Source organism: Cetorhinus maximus, chromosome 14 (genome assembly GCF_964194155.1).
Source record: "Cetorhinus maximus chromosome 14, sCetMax3.hap1.1, whole genome shotgun sequence".
NCBI classification, from domain to species: domain Eukaryota; kingdom Metazoa; phylum Chordata; class Chondrichthyes; order Lamniformes; family Cetorhinidae; genus Cetorhinus; species Cetorhinus maximus.
Window position 1 is genome coordinate 31,274,529 of NC_135892.1, and position 23,962 is coordinate 31,298,490.

General features: G+C 39.8%; 1 protein-coding gene across 6 annotated transcripts in view; it reads right to left on the reverse strand.

Annotated features, from left to right (window-relative positions):
* Nucleotides 1–23,962, reverse strand: part of afdna (afadin, adherens junction formation factor a) — a 234,674-nt gene that overhangs the window by 176,580 nt on the left and 34,132 nt on the right. For all 6 annotated transcript variants that reach the window (XM_078556748.1, XM_078556746.1, XM_078556744.1 and 3 more), the window contains exons 2-6: nt 16,913–17,108; nt 15,152–15,267; nt 11,951–12,108; nt 7,425–7,591; nt 4,460–4,617 (exon numbers count right to left, since the gene is read on the reverse strand). In XM_078556748.1, the coding sequence (XP_078412874.1) occupies nt 4,460–4,617; nt 7,425–7,591; nt 11,951–12,108; nt 15,152–15,267; nt 16,913–17,108 (795 nt within the window). The remainder of the gene's footprint in view (nt 1–4,459; nt 4,618–7,424; nt 7,592–11,950; nt 12,109–15,151; nt 15,268–16,912; nt 17,109–23,962) is intronic.

Below are 23,962 nucleotides of genomic sequence, written 5' to 3' on the forward strand. Positions count from 1 at the left end.
AGGTGATAGAGGTCATGCATTTGGAAGACACTATTGAAGAAGCCCCAGCAAGTTGCTACAGTGCATCTCGCATATGGTACACACTGCTGCTACTGTGTAGGTGGTGGAGGGAGTGAAGGTGCCGATCAAGCAGGTTGCTTTATCCTGCATGTGCTGAGCTTCTTAAGTGTTGATGGAACTTCACTTATCCAGGCAAGCGGAGAACATTCCAACACACTCTGGACTCGTGCCTTGTAGATGGTGCAAAGGTTCTGGAGAGTCAGGAGGTGCGTTACCTGCCGCAGAATAGTCAAGTCTCTGTCCTGCCCTTATAACCACACTAATTATGTGGCTGGTACAGTTAAGTTTCTGGTCACTGGTGACCCCCTTCACCAGGGTGTTGATGGTGGAAGATGCAACATTGACAATGACGTTTGATGTCAAGGGCAGTCACTCTCACCCCACTTTAAAACTTCTTACAGCCAGTTGAAGGAAACAGCCAAATGTTAATTGTTACCCAGTTCTAGATTTATTCACAAAGTGAACCATTACATATGTGTAGTTCCTAACCCTACAAGCCACCCCCAGTGTCTCTTTGTATGTGCACAAATAATTATTAATTTTAATAATTGTGCCCCCCCCCCATCACCTGTACACACTTAACCTTAATTTATTTAGTTTACACTCACCACTGGAATTTAGCTCTTTGTCCATGTTTGGACCAAGAGTGTATTAAGATATGGAGCGAATGGCCCTGGGGAAACTCAAAGGGGGCACTGGTGACCCAGTGCTGCTTGATAGCACTGTTGATGACACTCCCATCACTTTGCTGATGACCGAGTGTGAAAGCGCAGTAATTAGCTAATTGAATCTGTCCTTTTTTGTGGACAGGACATACCCAAACATTTTTCTATTTTGTTAGATAGATGCCAGTGTTGTAGCGTTACTGAACAGCTTGACTAGAGGCACGGTTAATTCTGAAACATGTTTTTAGTAAATATTATTGGTTACCCAAGCCCAAAGCTTTGGCTGCATCCAGTGTGTTTAGCTATTGTAATATTTAGCACAATAGTTTAGCACTGTATCCGAATGCATCAGCATTTGCAATAAGGTAGATGCATTAACAGCGCAAATAGATGTAAACAGGTACGATATGATTGTGATTACGGAGACATGACTGCAGGATGACCAAGGCTGGGAACTGAATATCCAAGGGTGCTTGATATTTAGGAAGGACAGGCAAAAAGGAAAAGGAGATGGGGTGGCATTGTTAGTTAAGGATGAAATAAGCGCAATAGTGAGAGGGGATATTGGCTCAGAAAATCTAGGTGTAGGATCAGTCTGGGTGGAGCTAAGAAGCAACAAGAGGCGGAAAACATTAATGGGAGTCGTCTATAGGCCTGCAAACAGTAGTGGTAAGGTAGGGGACAACATTAAACAGGAAATTAAAGACACATTTAACAAGGGTGCTACAGTAGTCATGGGTGGCTTTAATCTACATATAAACTGGGCAAACAAAATTAGCAATAATACTGTGGCGGATCAATTCCTGGAGTGTGTAAGAGATGGTTTTTTAGACCAGTACGTTGAGGAACCAACTAGGGTACAGGGTATCCTAGATTTGGTATTGTGCAATGAGAAGAAGTTAATTAATAATCTTGCTCTGCAGGATCCTTTAGGGAACAATAACCATAGCATGATAGAATTCTCCATTGATGGATGGAAAGTGAAGCAGTCCAATCCAAAACTAGGGTCCTAAATCTAAACAAAGGAAACTACGAAGATATAAGGTGCGAGTTGGCTAAGATAGATTGGGGAACTTCATCAAAAGGCATGATGGTGGATAGGCAATGGCTAATACTTAAGGAATCAATGTATGCATTGCAACAGTTATACATTCCTTTCTGGCACAAAAACATAACAGGAAAAGTGGCACAACCATGGCTAACAGAAGAAATTAAGGATAGTATTAGATCCAAAGAGGAGTCATATAAAGTTGCTATGAGGATTGGGAGCAGTTTAGAATTCAGCAAAGGAGGGCCAAGAGACTGATTAAGAGGGGAAAAATAGAGCATGAGAGTAAACTTGCAAGGAACATAAAAGCAGACTGTAAAAGCTCTTTATGTAAAAAGAAAAAGATTATCAAAGAAAAATATAGGTCCTTTACAGTGCAAAATGAGAGAATTTATAATAGAGAACAAGGAAATGGCAGAGCGATTAAACTACGTTAGGTCTGTCTTCATGAAGGAAGACACAAATAACTTCCCAGAAATGCTAGGGAACCAAGGGTCTAGTGAGAAGGAGGAATTGAAGGAAATTAGTATTATTAAAAAAAAAACGCTGGAGAAATTAATGGGACTGAAAGCTGAAAAATCCCCGGGGGCCTGATAATCTACATCCCAGGATACAAAAGGTGGCAGCCATGGAAATTTTGGATGCATTGGATGTCGTCTTCCAAAATTCTGTACATTCTGGAACATTCCCGGCAGATTGGGGGGTGGCAAATGTAACCCCTCTATTTAAAAAGGAGGCAGGGAGAAAACAGAATTACAGATCGGTTAGCCTAACCTCAGTAGTAGGGAAAATGCTAGAGCCTATTATAAAGGATGTGATAACAGAGCACTTAGAAAATATCAACGGGATTAAACAAAGTCAACATGGATTTATGAAAGAGAAATCAGATTTGACAAACCTATTGGAGTTTTTTTTTTTGAGGATGTAACTAGCAGAATAGATAATGGAGAGCCAGTGGATGTGGCGTATTTGGATTTTCAGAAAGCTTTTGATAAAGTCCCACATAAGAGGTTAGAGTGTGTAAAATTAAAGCACATGGGATTGGGGGCAATATATTGGCATGAATTAAGAATTGGTTAGCAGACAGGAAACAGACAGTAGGAATAAATGAGCTTTTTTCCAGAGTGACAGGCTAGTGGGGTACCACAGGGATCAGTGCTTGGGCCCCAACTATTCACAATATATATCAATGATTTGGATGAGGGAACCAAATGTAATATTTCCAAGTTTGCTGACAAAACAAAACTTCGTGGGAATGAGAGTGGTGAGGAGGACGTTAAGGGGCTTCATGGTGATTTAGCCAAGTTGAGTGAGTGGGCAAATTCATGGCATATGCAGTATAATGTGGATAAGTGTGAAGTTATCCACTTCGGTAGGAAAAACAGAATGGCAGAGTATTACTTAAATCGTGATAGATTGGGAAATGTTGATGTACTAAGGGACCTGGGTGTCCTCATACACCAATCACTGAAAGAAAGTATGCAAGTGCAGCTAGTAGTTAAGGAGGCAAATGGTATGTTGGCCTTCATTGCAAGAGGATTTGAGTACAGGAGCAAGGGTGCCTTACTGCAGCTGTACAGGACCTTGGTGAGACCACACCTGGAGTAGTATGTGCAGTTTTGATCTCCTTACTTAAAGAGTATACTTGCCATAGAGGGAGTGCAGTGAGGGTTCACCGCACTAATTCCTGGGATGGCAGGATTGTCGCATAAGGAGAGATTGGGTCAACTAAGCCTATATTCACTGGAGTTTAGAAGAATGAGAGGGGATCTCATTGAAACATAAAATTCAGACAGGGTTGGACAGACTGGATACAGGGATGATGTTTCCTCTGGCTTCTTTGGAGGGGGGTTCTAAAACAAGGGGTCACAGTCTCGGGATATGGGGAAGGCCATTTAGGGCTGAGATGAGGAGAAACTTCTTCACTCAGAGGGTGGTGAGCCTGTGGAATTCCCTATCACAGAAGGCTGTGTAGGCCAAGTCAATGAACATATTTAAGAAGGAAATAGACAGATTTCTAGACACTAAAGTTGTCAAGAGGTCTAGGGAGAGTGGGAGTATAGCATTGAGATCAAGGATCAGCCATGATCATACTGAATGGCGGTGCAGGTTCAAAGGGTCAAATGACCTACTTCTGCTCCTATTTTCTGTGTTTCTATTGCTTGATATCTCATGGAGCAAACAGAATTGGCTGAAGACTAGCATCTATGAAAGTATGAACCTCAGGAGCATGCAGAGATGGAACATGCACTCAGAACTTCTGGCTGAAGATATTGCAAAAGATAGTTTCAGGCTCATCTTTGCACTCACGGAATGGGATCCACCGCATTAAGGATGGAGATGGTCATGGAGCCGCCTCCTCCTCCTGTTAGCTGTTTAATTGTGCATCACTATTCAATACTAGATGTGACAGGAATGCAGAGCTTTGATCTGTTCGGTTGCTTGTGGGATTGCTTAATTCTGTTCAGGGCATGCTGCTTCAGCTGTTTAGTATGCAAGTAGTCCATGAAGAGTTTTAACCCCAATAAATCTTCATGTTATTTAGCTCTACGTTACAGAAGTAGCCATGAATGTTCAGAAAATTGAACTTTTATTGATATCTTAAGAGACTCTACTCCACATAGTTGCTTACCCTTAATCAAAAGTGTACTAAAGTGCTTTATGTATGCACAAAAGATACACATACCCGTGCAATACAATATTCTTTTGGGTTTTCCTTTTCCAGTCCATATTTGTCAAGGGCTTCTGCAACAGCAAAGTCTGACGTATCCGTTGTTGACAGCAAGATGGTCTTGTATGGTATATTTGGCTTTAAACTATCTGCATAGATCCTAAGGGTTCCACCTGGACCAAAAAGATACAAATTCCTTATTGTTCATACTAGCCCAATTAAATTGGACCAGTTCTTTTAACACTTTAGTGCACATTTTCTTCAGACAACTGATCTACAATGAGGAAACGTCAAAACAATTCTTAGCAACTATCCTAATACAATAGCACAAAGACAATGACTTGCATTAAACCATAAATTTCTGCTAAATTAGACTGCTTAAATAATGTTCCAAAGAAATATAGGTTCAAATATTCCATCAGAGTTGGAAACCCTATTTCTGACCTAAATCAGACAAAAAAGTACCACTTACCATCCTCTAACTTTTCTGGTCAATCTTCCAATTAAGGATCCTGCAGAATGCAGTCAGCAGAAGAAACCTTGGAGACATTAGCAAAAAGAATCCACGCAGAAGCCACACTCCCCCTTTTTACTGCACTAGCTGCTGTATTCTGGTAAGTGCTCACTAGCTCTGGGACATTTAAACAGCTTTTCAGAGTGTTTGTGAATGATTGTTGTAGGGTGGGTGAGGTAAGTGGGTCGGGGAGTAGAGTGGGTGAGGTAAGTGGATGAGGGAGTAGGGTAGTGAAGTCAGGTCAGATCAGGTCTTGAGAGGAGATAAGTGGGGGGAGGGTGGAATCATTGGGTGGTGGGGCTAGTCAGGTCAGTTAGGGGGGTGGTCAGGGTTTGGAGTTGGCAGAGGGAGGGGGTGGGGGTTGTTCAATTGTATAGTACCCAGGAGTTAGACTAGGATTTTTCTGTCTAACATTTCCTGGGTAACCGTTCAGGTTAGTAAGTCAACTGCCCAAGTCTCTGACTCAAGCTCAGAGTTGGAGACCTTTGCGGGGGCCCCAGGGAGCAGGGGAATTTCCTATCAGAAGTTCAGACCTCCCAGGCAATTCCCACAGAGGTGGTGTGTTGGGACTTCCGAGGGGGTCCATAATTCATCTTGGAGGGTACGTTCCGTTACCGATGATCCAGATCTGGACCATGGTTTTCAACTTAAATACATTGAATCAGCTATTAAATATTGGTCAGCCTAACTATTTCAGAATGAAACAACTATTATGAAACATCTCGTGGCTCAGTCATTTTTTTTTTTAAACGTCCACATTTATGAATAAAATGTCCACATCTTAGATCCAGTCATACACTAACTTCACAATGCAACTTCCCAATCTCAGCCAGTAAATTTAAGGGGAGGACCAGATAAAATGCACCAGCCCAGATGGAGGACAGATCACTCAGGCCATTTCAACACTTTCCCAAGAGTAAGCTGCAGGCCAACAGTCAGGCCTGGTGTCAATCACACCAGCAAAGACATTAGTAATTATGATTAAAGCCCCTCACTCAGGAGAACATGATAGCTTCTACTGAATCTCAGCCTCTTCTGTCAAAACCTACAACTACAAGATCACTATGGAGAGCAATGAAAAACCCACTTTTTTCCCTCCATCTCCTCAAACCACACACCCCTTCCACCCTCATCTCAAGTGCATGGAACAGAGTTCACGGATGTCATCATCAAGATCAAGATAATGCATTCAACTGCCTCCGATGCTTCTCCACATTCCTTTTGCCCATAATCCAAATATTCCCTTCCTACTAGTATTGAACTTTCAACCATCTATCCATTCCCTTCCTATCCCATCTTCTCCTATACCCTCTTTATCCACAGGACCCACCTATTGCTCCCTTGATACCATCTCCAATAAACTGCTGACTACTCACTTACCTGCCTGACCCACATGCTAGCTGCCATTGTAACCAGTGCTTTTTCCCCAGTCACTGCCTCCCCTCAAAGCCACTGTCATCAGCCCTTTCATTCTTACATATCCATTCATGACCAGAGCATCTTTGGCAATAGCTTCACTTTGCCCTAGCATTATTTCAAGTCCTCAGAGGATCTGCTTTTGGGCCCCCCATATCATCAAAATGCTGCCCTATTGCAACATCTAAAGACACGGAATCAGCTTCAACAAACATGACAACAATCCCCAACTCTACATCTATACCATCTCTGTCTCATCCCTTCCACTGCCTGTATGTTGCCTAATATCCCGTGTTAAATGAGTCCAATTTGCACAAGCTAAACATTGGGAATGCTAAAGTCATTCACTCTTGGCTTTTAATACAAACTCTTTACCTTCATCAATTTCAACCCCCCTCTATAGCCATTGTCTCCAAGTGACCCATACCTGTTCATACATGTGTTTGACCCTAACCTGAGTTTCCAGCTGCACATCCTCTCTATCACAGACCCCCAATTACTTCCAGCTCTGTAACACTGCCCATCTCCAATCCTACTTCAACTTATCAACTGCTGAAACCTTAATTTGTAACAGCTTCTTACCTCCAGTCAATTCAAGTGCTCACCTGGCCAGGCTCGCATCTTACACTCTCCATAAACTTCAGCACATCTAAAATTTTTGCACTCACCCATCCTCTCTGACCTACACTGGTTCCCAGTCCCCTAACACTTCAAATTGAATTCTCATGTTTGTGTTCAAATCTCTTCGGGGTCTTGTCCCTAACAATATCTTGAACCTCTTACAGTCCACTGAACACTCAGTTCCTCAACTCCCTTCATCTCACCACTGGTCTTAAACATTGGCTCCACACTCTGGATTATTTTTCTAGATGTCCCCACCTCTTAATCCTTGTTTGAGACACCACCAAAAAGCAACATCTTTGACCAAGCTTTTGAGCAATCCTCTGATATGTCCCTTGCTTCAGTGTCTTTTTTTAAAAATTACTTCTCTGAAAAATTTGGGATGTTTTTCTACGTTAAAGATGCTATACAAACACAATCCATCGATACCTGAATCAGGCCGTCCATCACCACTACGAAATTCTTGCATTCTTTGTTCTAACTTTTGTTGTCGTCTTCGTTTCATAACTACCTCAGGGTTAGATATTGTACGGGTGAAGCTAGTCTCTGGCATGTCCTTGTATACCTCCGCTGCAAGATGTGAACTTGAGTTCTCACTTTTGGTAGAGAGAGATATTTACCATTTTAAAACTTACATCATATTGGAGAAAAAACATAAATGACAACCACACTGAGTAATTTTAAGTCTCCAACATCTTGAGATAAATATAACTTCCCTGCATTCTCTCAAACTTGGCAGAAATTTTTCTGACAAATTTTATTGAAGTTTCATGGATTTTTGGAGACTTCATGAATTGAACATTGTGTTTGAGGAAGGAATAAACTGACTTATTTAAGGTCCGTCAGTAAGGTGTGCTTGTACTAGCAGAGCTGTGGATTTAAGGGCTAAAGAAATTTATTTGGTCTTAACACCTTGGGTTCAACTGAGCTAGGTAACAAAGTTTAACTTATTAATGTCCTAATTATGTGGGTCACTCACTACCCCCTGCAGGTTAGTGGCTTTTGCTGACAGCTTCTTATATTATTCTGCATTATTCTCCTGGGAAAAGATTTTGTTGGATTGGGTGAAGGGGTCTTCTTTAATGGCACTTTAACAGCTAATATTAACATTTCTGGAACACATCAAGCATAAATTGTCCAGATTGCAGTATATCTCAAGACACATCAACCACATATTTGCTACTATGGAGGATAACATTTTTATAGTTCACAGTGACAAGCTGTGTTGAAGTGGTGGGGTTAGGCTGAAGCGGTTGCAAAGGGAGAAATCACTTGCTTTCCATTAAATAACTGTAACAAACATTGGCTTGATCTTCTAGGATTCCAAGGTAACCTACTAAACAGCAGTCAACATAGATCCAGTGAAGGATATGGCAGACCAATTTTATCAATCAGGGAAAGTAGCAACCTAACAGACTGGACTGCCTTGTGACATCATGTACTTAGACTGCCAAATGCCATGTGGCCAAGTTCTAAACAAAATATTACTAGAGAACTAACTTAAAGCTGTGGGAAATTGGCTGAAGGGTAGAGAATAAAAAGCAACAATTGAAAACAGAAATGGGAACTGAATTTACAAGTTTTGATTGACTTGTACAATTCTCTGATCTCTACACCTTGAGTATTTTATTCAGTTCTGGTCACGAAGATTAGGGGAGACAAGCTCTGCAAACAGCACAGAGAAGAGTCACATCTCAAGTGTCAGTGGCCTGATTTATGAGTAAAGACTGGAGAAGCTTTTCAGCCTATTAATAAGATCAACAGTATTTAAGATAATTAAGGGAATAGGAAAAGTAAATTCTGTATATTACTTAAGCTGTGAGTTTAGGACAACTTAAATTCAAGGCTGTGAAATCTTCAGATAAGAATGATAAATGCATGGAATGGACTTTCTGATAAAGGAGTAAAGGCAAAAATGTTAAAATTATTGAGGCAATTGGATTCAGCAATGTGGCAACTTCAGGGTCTTTCTTAAAGTAAGGTAGACTGATGGTCTTCCTTGTTCATAATTATCTTGTGACTTGTATGTAAATAAACCAGTTAACTAGTCAGAAGAGAAAAACACAGGACATTTTAAAGAAGGCATAATACCCAAGACTGCAGAAAGATTATTTCTACAACATTTTTCTGCACTTATTTTCAGTGATTATAAAATTTTCATCTGAATGAGAAAATTAGTTTAGTTCAGAGCTTGCAAAATTCAGCTTAGGTTTAGTCAGATGAATCTTGTGACTTCAGATAGAAAACTAGGACTAGAGAAGAAGTAATGTGAATGCTAATGGAACTTTAGGCTGACAAAACCCCTGGGCCTGATGGCCTGCATCCTAGGATCTTATAAGAAGTAGCTACAAAGATAGTGGATGCATTGGTTGCAATCTCCAAAAATTCCCTAGATTCTGGAAAGGTCTCAATAGATTGGCTAAACTGCAAGGGTAGCACCTCTGTTCAAGGAGGGAGACAGAAAGCAATAAGGTAGAGTCAACGTTGTTTGGGAAAGGGAAATAATGTCTGACAAATTTATTAAGCGTTCTTTGAGGATGTAACAAGCGGAGTGTAAGAAGAGGTACTGGTAAATGCAGTGTATATGAATTTCCAAATGGCGTTTAATGAGATGTCACATAAACGGTTACAATAGAAGATAAGAGCTCATGATGCTGGAGGTGATATATTCGCTGGGATAGAGGACTGGCTAAGTAACAGGAAACAGAGTTGGGATAAATGGTTACTTCCACGCCACAGAAAGCAGTGCTGGGACCTCAATTATTTATGATCTATATTAATGACTTGGATGAATGAACCGACTATAAGATAGCCAAATTTGCTATTAAGATAGGTAAGAAAGCAAGTTGTGAGGAGGATACAGTCTGAAAAGGGAAACAGATAGGGTAAGTGAATGGGCAATAATTTTGCAGATTGAGAATAATGCAGGAAAATGTGAGGCTGTCCACTTTGGCAGGAAGAATAGAAAAGCTGATTATTGTTTAAATGGAGAAAGACTGCGGAATGCTGCAGTAGAGGGGAACCCGAGTGTCCCTGTACGTGAATCACAAAAGCTTAGCATGCAGGTACAGCAAATAATTAGGAAGACAAATGAAATGGGGCCACTATTGCAGTGGAGATAGAGTATCAAAGTAAGGAAGTTTTGCCACAACTGTACAGGGTATTGATGAGACCACATCTAGAGTTTGGTCTCCTTATCCAAGGTGGGACATACTTGCATTGAAAACAGTTCAGAGAAGGTTCACTAGGCTGAATCTTGGAATGAAGTCGTTGCCTTATGAGGAAAGGCTGAGTAGGTTGGACTTACATTCATTGGAGTTTAGAAGGATGAGAGGTGACCTTATTGAAACATATAAAGATTCTTAAAGGGCTTAACAGGATAGATGCTGAGAGCATGTTTCCCCTTGTGGGGGATCTAGAATGAGGGAGACAGAGTGTCAAAATAAGGGGGTTTTCCAATTAAGATGGACATGAAGAGGAATTTCTTCCCTCAGAGGGTCTTCAGAATTTAGAATTCTCTTCCCCAGCAAGCAGTGGATATTTTGAATATATTCAAGCCTGAGTTAGACAGAGTTTTGATTGACAAGGGAGTCAAGGGGTATGAGGGCGCACTCAGGAAAGTGGGGTTAAGGCCACAATCAGATCAGCCATGATCTTACTGAATAGCAGAACAGGTTAGAAGGACCGAATGGCCTACTCCTGCTCCTATTTCTTATGTTCTTACATGTGCTTTCCTAAAAGTGTTGTGGAAGCTCAAATAGTTTATTATTGGCTGTTTTAGTAGCAAGCCAAAGCCATTTGCAAACTCTCCGATTTCAACAGGGTGCAAAATGACATTAATATTTTCCTTGTTAATACAATGTTTTGTTCAACAATGCAACTATACACCAGGTACTTTCAGATTCCCACTCATTTGTAGAATTTAGCTCTGGCGTAAATGGAGGAGTTTGTTTCTGAAAAAGACAAACTCATGGAGTTAGTTTCCTTCTGATCTGTATCAGGACTCTTTTGGCACCATCCTTGCGAAGTCTCATGTTGGGTTTATAAATTGCATCGCCCTTTCCAAATTTTCTATTTTGGTGTCCCTCAAATGGTATTAAAGGTTCAGGAAATGGTGGTGTACTGAAACTGTCACTGGACTAGTAATCTAGAGGCCCACGCTAATGGTCTGGGGATATGGGTACAAATCCCATCATGGCAGCTGGTGGAATTTAAATTCAATTACTAAAACTGGATTTGAAAGCCAGTCTCAGTAATGGTAACTATCAATTGTTGTAAAATCCATATGGTTCACTAATCCCCTTGTTGGGAAGGAAATCTATCTTTACGCAGTCCAGACCCACAGTAATGTGGTTGACTCTTAACTGCCCACTGAAGGGCAATTATGGATGGGGAACAAATGCTGGCCTTGCCAACGACATCCACATCCCATGAACAAATAAAGAAAAAAATGAACATCTCTTTCTCAGCAATGCTGTAAGCAACTTGCACCATTGAAAGAATAGGGAATTCTGATCACTGAAGAGGACTAGGTTGAAAGGTTAGCAAGAATGAACTCTATCATAATAAGGGCATGGTTTTATCAACTACTGGTCCTACATCATAGTACAAAGCATACATAGAGGAAGTCAATGAATACCTTACTACTATATGTTAGCAGTGTTGCTTCCATTTCTTAATCTTTTTAAGTGTTGCATACCAAGTTACCCATTACATCACTTACAAATTAGCTTGCATACAAATATTGTTCTGAGTTTAAGGAGTTGACCATCTGAAAGTACTTACAATGTACACACTACCAAAATTTTAATACAAGTCAACATTCAGCATTAAAGTTGGGCACATATCACTGCCTTACTGCAGAGAACAACGACAAACAGCTGGAACTAGAAGAACAGCTGTGGACACAAGAGCAACAGTTGTAATGTTGAAAGTAATAGCTTGCTACTGCTTACCCATCACCACTGGGATTAGGTCTATCATCATCTACAGTTTGCATTAGTGCTTCCTTTTCTCGTCTCTTTTTCTCTTTTTTTTCCTTCTTCGAGAGTGTCCTTTTAAAGTTCTGGATCACACCCTCCTTCTCCTTTTCTGGACCATTACTCTGAGACTTCTATAAATCAAACAAGTGTTACAGCACATGCAGTTTTCAACCTACTTACAAATCAAGCTGAAAAGATGAAAATAATCATACCAATTAATTTGAAATGCGCTTATTAGTGCAACATTTCTATGGTCACTTTACCTCACCTTCCCCACCCTTAACTCCTATTGTGAAAAGTTTATTGCATTGCAATTTCATTTATTGCAGCTACTACTTATACGCAAGTGTGGCACACGGAAATTCTACCTTGACGAGCCTTTCACCCATCAACCTGATTGGGTTTGTTGGTTAATGTGCCTAAAAACTAAATTGGCCTAGTTTTCAGTCATCTCTAATATTTGTTAGAGTTGTCTTTCTTCTGTACTAATGCTTAAGAAAATGAGTCATATTAAATGTTAATGCAAGAAGTACGCAGCAACAATTTATTTTGCTTTTGTTTAAAATGCTTTTAATATGCAAAGAGGGCCTATGGTTACCATCAAATCTCCAGTGCATCTCCCCTGGCATTCTAGTTAAGTGCAGCTTATAGATCAAGAATACTGTCTCCTTTTATTGTGTGGAATGTTGGCACTTGGTAATGGAACACTCTTCCTTATCAGATACCTGGTCAGGGTAACAAAACCAATTCTCCCAACCATGCAGGAAGGCCATTCTCAATACACCAGTATGTCATTCCCACTTGCTATAACTATGCTTTCTCAGACTGCCTACTAATGCCAAAAACCTATAACACCCATTAAAAAATGGGTTGGGACTGCACAAAATTGTGTAGAATTCTTATAACAGATGCAAGAGGCAGAGCAGCAGTAGAGAGCAGGAAACACAAACTCTTTGCCTGCTTGTTGGTAGAATTTGAACTCAAAATGAAGTAACATGATTAACTTTTAAGGAAAATATTCTAATATTTTCTCACTAAACTTATCTTTATGAAGCTTTCTTAGAGTTAGCTCAAATAAAATTAAAATACTTTAACATCTGGTCGAGAAAAGGGATTAGAGTTCAACTTTATTTTCCAATTTTCATTTACAAGCCACCCAATTATCTACTGACAAGAAAAGCACTGAACAGAACTGGTTTTGAATAAAATGCAGAGCTGACCAGTAAATTCTATCACCCATACATTAACTTATCTGCAGAGGTTCTAAGCAATATTTAGATTTTCTGGTACTTCTTGAACATATGTAAATACAGATAACAATCAAACTACTAAGCATACATCTGATGTATATTTTCACATCTGTGGAGCAACACATTTCAGAAACATCACATGAATACACTTTGAAATCATACTGCGCAGGAAAAACATGACAGCAAATTATGCAAACATACAGTACCCAAAATCCTTCATCTGTGGTAAAATGGAAAACCAGAATTAGTAAACATTTAACCTTCTGAATCATTTCTCTAGGATGCAAACTAAAACTTGAATGGTAGCTAGATAGTCCCAATGGCACAAGATTCCCTAGGTTCAATAACTGCTTTGTTTTGATAAGGACCTTGGCCAGTCTGGTGTAGTAGTGCTAGAATGACCACAATGCCTATGGTGGCAAGGGATAAATCAAAGTGAACGGAAAGGAACATGGAAGGGGAGGGGAAAAGAACCAGTTGTTGTAGTGCACACAAAGAATGAGGAGCAACGCTAAGGAAATAAGAAAACCTAGGGCAGAAATTAAAAAGCAGGACCTCGAAGGCTGTAATCGCCCGATTATTGCTACATGTTAATTATCATTAGGATAATCAAATTTGTAAAGTGAATACATGGCTGAAAAAGTGATAAGGAAAGGTATTCCATTTCATAGGGCACTGGCACCAGTACAGATACAGGAAGGAGGTGTACTGTTGGAACAGACTGCATTTGAACCAGGTTGGGTCCAAGGATGAATAGTGCTGTGGAAAGGACTTGAAACCAATACAGTGGTAAGAGAGGTTTCAAATAGAAATAACAGTTACATAAAGATATGAATAAAAATGGAAGAGCAAGGATCAGAGTACGTAACATCAATGATAAATAACTCCAGGGAGAGAAGAGGTTATAGGAATTAATAAAATACTTATTCAAAATAAAGCTAAGTAATTAAAAATAAAGATATTAAATTGGCAGAATAATATTCCATCAGCATCAAAAAGTGCAATAGGCGAATAAGAGAGAACATACCATGAACACATATGGGCAGGGTTTGGAGAGTTACTTCAATAATGCTATGCATGCAACAAAGGCTACAAGGCTCTGGTAGGATTCCTCTACAGATGGCCTGATAATAGTGATGTAGTGAGGGAGGAAAATATAAACAGACGAAGGATTGAAGTAAATAATAGTGATATAGTGAGAGGGGAAAATATAAACAGATCAAGCAAAATTGCAGCAAAAACCAATGCTATTATAACAGGAGTGGGTAAACAATGGCAAATGTCAATATAGGAAAGTGTGAGGTTACCTACTTTGAATACAAGAAAGAAAAAAATTGGAATATGCAGATTAGTCTAAAGTAACCGACTTCCAAAATACTGCACTGGCTGTCCAGAGAAAACTTCATACTTCTCAAAATACATGATTTTTAATTACATAAAATAAAACAAGACAACATATTCTCTCCCACCACCCCAATCCCCTTTAATTTTCTTGAACAATCATGTTGCCCAGCCTCATCTTGGACAAACACTTGCTGATGTGCTGTAACTCTTAAAATATTGTCTATTGCTAAAGTGCCATGGATTTGACAAAGGGAATGTGGTAGCACATGCTACAGTACAGCTGCACAAGGATAGCAGCCTTCTCATAACTTATTCAAATAAACCATTCATATGGAGCCTAGATACTGGGTGTTAGGAATGTATTTGTACAAATACAGAACACCAAAGGACAATGGCCAAGAAATAGGAACAACCACACCGATAGTCCAATAGCGTTAATGAGACTTTTCACACCTATCACATATTTCACTGTGCAGTGCACTGATCTATTGAGTCTTTGATGGAGTTACAAATTGTGCCAATTTATTAAGCAAGGTGGGGCAAAATAAACTCAACACTACACTTCTATACATCATCTTACCTTTGGTGGGAGGAAGGCATTTTCATTCTTCAAAACAAATCTTCCCTCCCTATCATCCTTGTTCCAGTTTAATTGTACAACCAAAGGCTTTTCATCCTGGTCAAGTTTACGTTCCTCTAAAATAAAATTTACATATTTTCCAAGTAAAAGACAAATTATACATTTGTATTTTATTTCCCTGCTAAAAATGAAATATACAAGTATTCATAACTTAAACGGTTTTAAAACTTATGCATTTATAATCAATGGAAGCAGAGTAAATATTAGAAGAAACAAGTTAGGAAACAGAGTCCTGAAACCCTGTAAGTATGGAAAGTCGAGGGAAGGATCCCAATGCATAGCCAAATTAGTGAAATGCACTGTTCCATAATATCTGTGGAAACTAATTTTGTTTCAGCTCACCAATTTCTATGTTTCAGAATAGTTTTAAAGCAACTGTTATCATCCAAGCTGTCAATAAACAGATTTCAGAGAACAGGTAATAATGTCAGTCTATTTTAAAACATTTCTGAACTTTGTTTCAATAATCAAGATCCAAATGGGAAGGTAATTTGAAGGAAATAATTAGTGCTCAGTGTTCTTGCTTTCTAATGGTCAGTAATCCTGAGCAGCTATATAGAGAACAGCAGGGAGGTGAGAACAAGGGGACAGCAGTGGAGAGGGATGGTATTAAAGATTTTACATATGTTCCAATAACAAGCCGGTGCCAATTCTGGCAGGTCAATCTTGTTAATGGAATTCTAACTTGAGAAGAAAACAGTCAAAATAAAACAAATGGCATATTTTTCTGTTTAGTCTTTTTGCCCAATCTTCTAACTTCACATGATCTACAATAACATCTACAGTAACATAAAATAATGTCCTAAAACACACTGAAACGATAGTCAATGTGAAATGAGCTTCTCCTCTTGCTGTTACTCAGAGGCCTATTAAGCTAGCACAAAATATAGATTACTGGTCCTATTCATTCTTTCAGGGGATACCCTTCACTCACTAGATAGAGGTTGAAAATCTTCAGCAAATGGATATCGACAAGGCATCATATGCTTCAAGGACTAACACCTCACCTTAAGACTTCCTTAACAATCAAAACCTCCCCACTGCTTTTTTGTTCCAGCATTTAAAGCCCCAGGAAACATTTGATATTCTATGACCCTTGATGAAAAGCAGGATATACACTGGGCAAGAAGTGTCTTAAGTGTCAACTGCAATTGTGAAAATTGTTACACATGAAGCTTACACAAAACAGAATTGTAAGGCATCACTGGTATCCATAGGCAATATTTTAAAGTTCCAAAACATAGTATTAATACCAGACGGCTTAATCTATTTTAGGAACTAAGCAAAAAATGTTTTTAAAATACTTTTTCGTGAAATATGGATGTCGCTGGCAACTCATTTGCTACCCATCAAATGAGTGAATTGCTAGGATATTTTAGAGGGTTGTTAAGAGCCAACCATGCTGCGTGGGTCTCGAGTCACACGTAGGTGAGACCAGGTAAGAGCAGCAAATTTCCTTCCCTAAAGGGCATTAGTGAACCAGATAGGTTTTTACGACAATCAATGATAGTTTCACGGTCACCATTACTGAGACAAGACTTGAATTCCAGATTTTATTAACTAAATTTAAATTCCACGAGCTGCTGTGGTGGGATTTGAACCCCTGTCCCCAGAGAATTATTCTGGGTTTCTGGATTACTAGTTCATAACATTATCACTACGCCACCATCTTCCCCCAAATTCCTTAATCAAAAAACTCACCGCCACTAACATGCACTTCATAAAGTGAGTATCTAGGAGAGGACAGCATACGCATGTCTGGTCGGAACTTCTCTGCAAGAGTCTCTATGACATCTTGTGTTGTAGCAGTGCTGGACACTCTGATGCATTTTGTTGCAAAGTTCCCTGCTATTTTGTCTTGAAAATAAAATCTCATCACACCATGGAACTCTAGATCCTAGAGAAATTAAAAACAAAACTCAAGTTATAAAAAATAAAGTTATTACAGAAAAGAAATACAGACTCAGTAACTAATTAGCAAATAAACTTAGGTTCTCTCTAGAAAAGGAATGAGCATTTTGAGGAGGAAATGAACATGGATTTTCTTCCTCCAATCTTCAGACTAAGCGAGAACGGTACTGCATTTTTCACAAGTGTCAGCTAGTGGTAAACTCACCTATGGGTCAGTTTTAGATTGATTAACCTAGGCTGATGTTCTTGCACAGTGTTGATGACTACTGCACTGCCATAGGTATTATGTTTCATATTTGACGTTAAATTACTAAAGCAGAGTTTAAATATCTGTTATGACCGATGCAGTTGGTAAAGTGGAGTTATTTAAAAATTGTAAAATCCCAGAGGAAAACTTTAAACAACTGTCATAACATATAATTTTAAGTATTATGTTTGAGATGCAAATCTAAATTCAGGAATCAGACCACCAGTTCTCGAGGTTTTACATTAAACTAAATGAAACATTTTATTAATTTACACAGGTTATACACATGGCTACAAATTACTATCATCATAACTTTTAACAAATTCCCAAACTAATCTCCATTAAGGCAACAGCAACCCATAGACTTAACCAGACACCAGCCAAAGCATTTTCACCTTACAAATTCAAAATGAGGTTCTTTTTACTTTTGTTCCTGTGCAGACAGTTGGAGGCTTGCAGCTGCCTTTTGATCTTACATCGCCTCTGCTCTGCACACCCGAAAACTGAAATTATACCTGGCACCACTGATTGAATGCAAATTCTCATTGTATCACCAGCCTCTTTGAACTCCACCTTTTAACAATGAAATCCCTTTCATAGTACCAATTTTATTAGTGATATAAACATATGGCTTGGTAGCTGCTAGATAGGTATCAGTTTTCGCCCCGCTTCTTGAATGCTCTGTTCAAAAAAATGCAAATGCACTCTACCTCTCTGGTTATATCTCAAAACTAGTACATATCAAAGCACCCAGACTAGCTGGCTTTAATCCAATTAAGACACACCCACAGACTAAACCTCTATTTTAAAAGAAAAATATTATATACATTAATAGCTTCATAAAATAAAATTCAGTTTCCTAGCCAATAGCCCTCCTGCAACCAAAACACCAAAAAAGGTTAATTGGTCACTTGTCAATTGCTGTGGAAGATTACTGCTCCAGAATGTCTGTCACGTTTTCCGATTGTCACTTCATTTCAAAATTTGAGTGAAGTACAAACATTTTGAATGAATGTGGAAAAGGGATATATATGCAGATGTCTTGTAGAATTGCTCAGTTGAAAGTCAGAGTACTCGCTATTTCATAGTATAAAGCAACATTGGTTGTAACATCAATACTACTAATTCACAGTGACCAAGTCAAGTTGCATCTTTACTAAACAGTTCAGTAAGATTTTTTACTAGAATTTGAGATCAAATTTCCCCAACCATGTTTTTTATTGTGAAATTATAGATGGGTGGCATTTTTTTGTCTATATATTCCTTTATATAATCAAATTTTATCCCTCAACTGTTAAAGCTGAGGATACAAAGCTATTTGAACTCCTAAACCCTCCTATAGTTTTTCTAGAGTTAGGTGCACGAGGCAGTGCTGAGTTTTGGTAGCACTGCTGGATGATCCAAGGATTTTGCAGAACTGGAGTATGGCAGCAAGGGAGAAGATCCTGTTGTTTATCACCAATATGGAGAGAATTTGAGGCTTGGTGATGTGCTTGATTTACCAGTAGATTCCTAATGAAGGACATGGCACTCCAAGAGGCTACAGAGGGTCCCAGGTCTGACAGAAGTGTGCTAAATATTTGCACAAACCATGATTATTCCTGTGGTTATATTCACCTTTTTGAGAGTGGTTCCTGAACACACACACTTTCTCCACAGCTCCCAGCACCACTTCTGCTGATGCACCTCAGTCCCTCGTGCTAATGCGCAGTTAGAAAATGTAATAATTCTGATCATTGCAAAGATGATGGTAACCAGCTTTGCTTTCAAAAGATAATTCCTATCTTTAAGGATCAGAAAATGTTCCTTTTCAGACGTGCTTCCTGAAGAAGCAAATAGCTTCTATTTAAACGTTTAGTTTAAAAAAAAGTTATTCAAATTGATTTTCCAGCTTCTATTTAAGGGTTTTCCAAAAGGACGCAAACCAAATCAATTATGGACATTTTATTTATCTTCAGTGGAAAAAATTGTGGATGTCACAAGTGTCTGCTTTTAGGAAATATTTCAATACAAAATTAATCAATACAGTTCATTAGATTCAATGTACGTTTTTCTTGCTTTCCCATAGCTAGTATAAAAAATCATATTCATACAAAAAGTTTACCTAGCAAATTTTGAAATGTTACTATTTTCCCTAAATAATTTTAGGAAACACCAAGATGCTGCTGCATGCTGGAGATAAACATTCTAGAAATTGGTCTGACTGAGTTCTCCTAATACATACCGAGAAAATGCACAGGCTTGATGTCAGGTTCTGAGCAAAAATATCAAATCCAAAGTCTGAGAGTTTGGAAAGAGACAATAACTTGAATTGAAAACTTTATGGTATTAAAATACAAAAAATAATGAAAATTTAAATATGTGAAATGTGTTATTCATGCTTTTTGCTTTAAGCCTTTGTTCAGGCCTCAGAGATATAAGTTACTGAGAAAAACAGTGGGCATTTCTTCCCATCACCCCCACAACCCCTTAGTCTCCGAAAAAGTTTTAAGAAATGCTCTTTTTTCATTGGCTCTCCTATGGAGTTCAGTTACAAAATAAGGAATCTTCCATTTAAGATGGAAATGAGGAGGAATTTCTTCTTTCAGAAGGTCATTAGTCTTTGGAATTGGATGCCTTTTTTTTGCACTTCACTACAAAAACTTTATTGGAAGAACTTCGCACACAACCATCAGAGTCAAGCCCACATATGAGTCGGAAAGTCTTGTCAAAGTGCTGTTGAGGCCCATAGCCTTGGATGTATCCAATGCACTCAGCTGTTTAATATCACGTGGAGTGAATGGAATTGGTTCAAGATGGTGCTGTATGATGCCGGGCACTTGAGGGGGCCAAGATGGATCATCCATTCGGCACTTCTGGCTGTGGGTGGCTCCAATATTTCAGCATTGTCCTTTACACTGCTGGACTCCACCATCATTGAGGATGAAGAGTCTTGTATAGTATCTTCCCCCCATTAGTTAATTATCTATCACCACTCATGATTGGATGAGACAGAGCTATAGGGCTTAGATCTGATTCATTGGTTAAGTTGGTTTGACTTTGCCTATAACATGCTGCTTTTGCTGCTTAGTATGCATGTAATCCTGTGTTGTGGCTTCACTCAGCTGGCACCACACTTTTAGGAAAGCCTGGTGCTGCTCTCGACAGGCTCTCCCACATCGCTTCAAACCAGAGTTGGTCCCCTAGCTCGAGGGTAATGGTACAATGAGGTATACGCCAGGCCACAAGGTTAAAGATTTTGGTGGAATTGAATTCTGACACTGCTGATAGCCCATTGCTAAACCTGTACGGAACCTATTCCATTTAGTACAGTCGTGGTGTCACATAACAAAATGGAAGGTGTCCTCTCCTTGAAGACAGGACTTTGCCTCCACAAGGACTGTGCAGCAGTCACTTCTACCAATTTAGTCATGGACAGGTCCATCTGTAACTGGTAGACTGGGGATGGCAAGCTCAAGTAGATTTTTGTCCCTTGCTTGGTTCTCTCACCACATGCCACAGGCCCCGTCTGGTAGATATGTTCATTAGGACTCAGTCCACTCACTCAGCAGTGGTGCTACCAGGCTATATGAAGACCTCACCCAGAGGACATTCTGTCCCTTTGCTACCCTCAAGCGCTTCTTCCAAGTGGTATTCAAAATCAAGTACTGGTTAATCAATTGAGAGCTGGTGCAATAGGTGATAATCAGCAGGAAGTTTACATTCTGTTTGGTCGCATGTCACGGGGCTTCTGGAGTGAATGTTGAGGGCTTCCAAGGCTGCGCCCACTGACTGTATGCCACTGTGCTGTCATCCCTGGTGGGACAAGCCTTATCCACGGATAGTGATAGAAGGGTCTGGGGCATTGGCTTAAAGATACGATTCTGTGAGCATGACCACATCATGCTGTTTCTTCACTTGTCTGTAAGACAGCTTTCCCAATTTCGGCAAAGTTCCCAGGCCTTGTTTGTGAGGAAGACCTCACATGTATGACTGGGCTGGACTCTGCTGCCTCAGTCGACGCTGGGTGGTCCATCTGGTTTTCTTCTTGTTCAACTTTTTCATAGTCTTTTGAAACAACCAAGTGGCTTGCCAGGTCATTTTAGAAGGAGGTTAAGAATTGACCACATTGCTGTAGGTTTGGAGTCACATGTAGGCTCAACTAGTACAGAAAGCAGATGTCCTTCCCTAAGGAACTAGCTGCTGCATTGCCTTGCTGAGACAGAAATTTAGAAAAATGCAAACTTTAAAATTTAAAATAAACTTTCAGCCCACAACTATTAACTTTAAATGGACAATTGTTTAAGAATACTCATTAACACTGACCATTGCTCCAACTCTACAGTTGTTTCAAAAGAAACCAGTTGCAGTAGATGCCAAAGCAATTCCCACACAGAAATTGTTCATAAACACATGGGAGTAACTTGGCAAATTCAATTCCATTCCTAGAAATGTTGCAGTGAAGTTGAGTTTAATACTCAAAAGTTTATACCAACATTTCAATGTCAGGCAAAATAAGTTTTAAAAAAACACCACTACTTGATCTGTGATAGTATTGCTTATGGACACAAATATAACAACACATATAATAACCTAAGAGCCATGCAAGCATTCAATCCCGGAGATAGAGCAGTTGGTCTGTCACAGATTCAGCAATAAAGCACTCCCCATTCCAGTCATAAAATCAACTGCTTCTGATCAGCGTACCCATGTTTTAAGTTCTAATAGGGTTCGTTTCATTGACGGCTGTAATTCCTGTATGTAAATGTAGAGTGCCTCCTGCAAATTTTACCATGCAAGCTATTTGGGTATATCAGTAAGAGACCCCTTTTTTTGTGAGACACCACTTATACAGGTTTCACTATACACTCCAAGAGTTGGGTGGAGAGCAATTAACAGCAATTTGGCAAAGTGTTACAAGATCCACTAAGAGAGAGTTTACTGGACGATTCCGTCAGGTGCAGTAATAGTTAAAACTCCAGGGTGCGGCAACACTGTCATGGGGCAGGATGAGGGAAATGCAACTGAGACGGTGGCATAATGGTAATGTTGCTGGACTGGTAATCCAGAAGCTGCTCTGGGGAAATGGGTTCAAATCCCACCATGGTAGCTGGTGGAATTTAAATTGAATTAATAAATCTGGAATTAAAAACAAATTAGTTTCATAAAAACCCATCTGGTTCACTAATGTCCTTCAGGGAAGGAAATCTGCCATCCTGATCTGTCTGGCCTGCATGCAACTCCAACTCTCAGCAATGTGGTTGACTCTTAACTGTCCTCTCAAATAGCCTACTAAGCTACTCAGTTCACCAGCAGTGCCCACACCCCATGAATGAATAAAAAACACACTGGAAAGAAGATCCCAGGATATTTTAACATTCTGGTGATGAATACTTCCAGTTCCATTGTGGGAGCAGCAGGGAGAAAGTGAAAGTGAAAAGACAAATGAGGGTAGGACCTGTACTAGGGGTGGTGCAATAGTCTGGAGTTATGGCAGCACTAGGGGCACTGACTGTGATCCCATCAAAATTGTACCTTGAATTGCCATTGCTTGCAGTTCCAGAGCAGTATTGTGAAGAACTTTCTGGAAAAGCAAGTGCCACATAGTCTAGTTGCCCCACCCTCAGTGGCATCACGTCTTTATTTGGGTTCCATCTCACCATAGGTTGGGAATCACTGCTACACAGTAGCAGCAGTGTGTACCTTCTACAATATGCACTGCAGGAACTCACCAAGGCTCCTTACACAGCACCTTCCAAACCCACGACCACTGCCAGCTAGAAGGGCAAGGGCAGCAGATAGATGGGAACCCCACCGCCTGGAAGCTCCCCTCCAAGACACTCACCATCCCGACTTGGAAATATATCGCCATTCCTTCGCTGTCGCTGGGTCAAAATCCTGGAACTCCCTTCCTAACAGCACTGTGGGTGTACCTACAGCTGTTCAAGAAGGCAGTTCACCACCACCACCTTCTCAAGGATAACTAGGGATGGGCAATAAATGCTGGCCCAGCCAGCGAAGCCCACATCTCGTGAATGAATTTTTAAAAATTAACTCCTTCCTCATTACAGAACCATTTCACCAACATCGCATTTGGTCCCACCGCAACTTGTCTACCGTCGCCATTGATTTTATGCTCTCATTCCTCAGGTTCTGGCTTATCGTGCACCTCCTCCGCCCACGTTGACTGCTATATCTTCAGCCAAGTCGGACCCTTAGTTGAATTGCCTCCCAAAAATTCTCTGCCTCTGAATTTCCCTTTCCTCTTTAAAGACCCACCTTAAACCCCACTGCTTTGATCAAACTTTAGGTCACTTAAATCTCTCCTTCGGCAAAGTGCTTTTTTTTGTTATACCTCTTGAAACACCCTGAACATTCTTCCACATTAAAAGATGCTAAATAAATGAAGTTGTCTTGTCCTGAAGACAAAAGTTTAGCAAATCCAATTCTAACCAGAACATAAATTTAGAAAACCAAAAATTGGGAACCAACATCTAATCACTAGGCATATTGAATTGAAGTTTCTGGTCCAAGATAACAGGAGCAAAATACATTAACAGTCTATTCACCGTGTAACTTAGCACCCAACTAAATAGAACTGGTGAAACTACAAG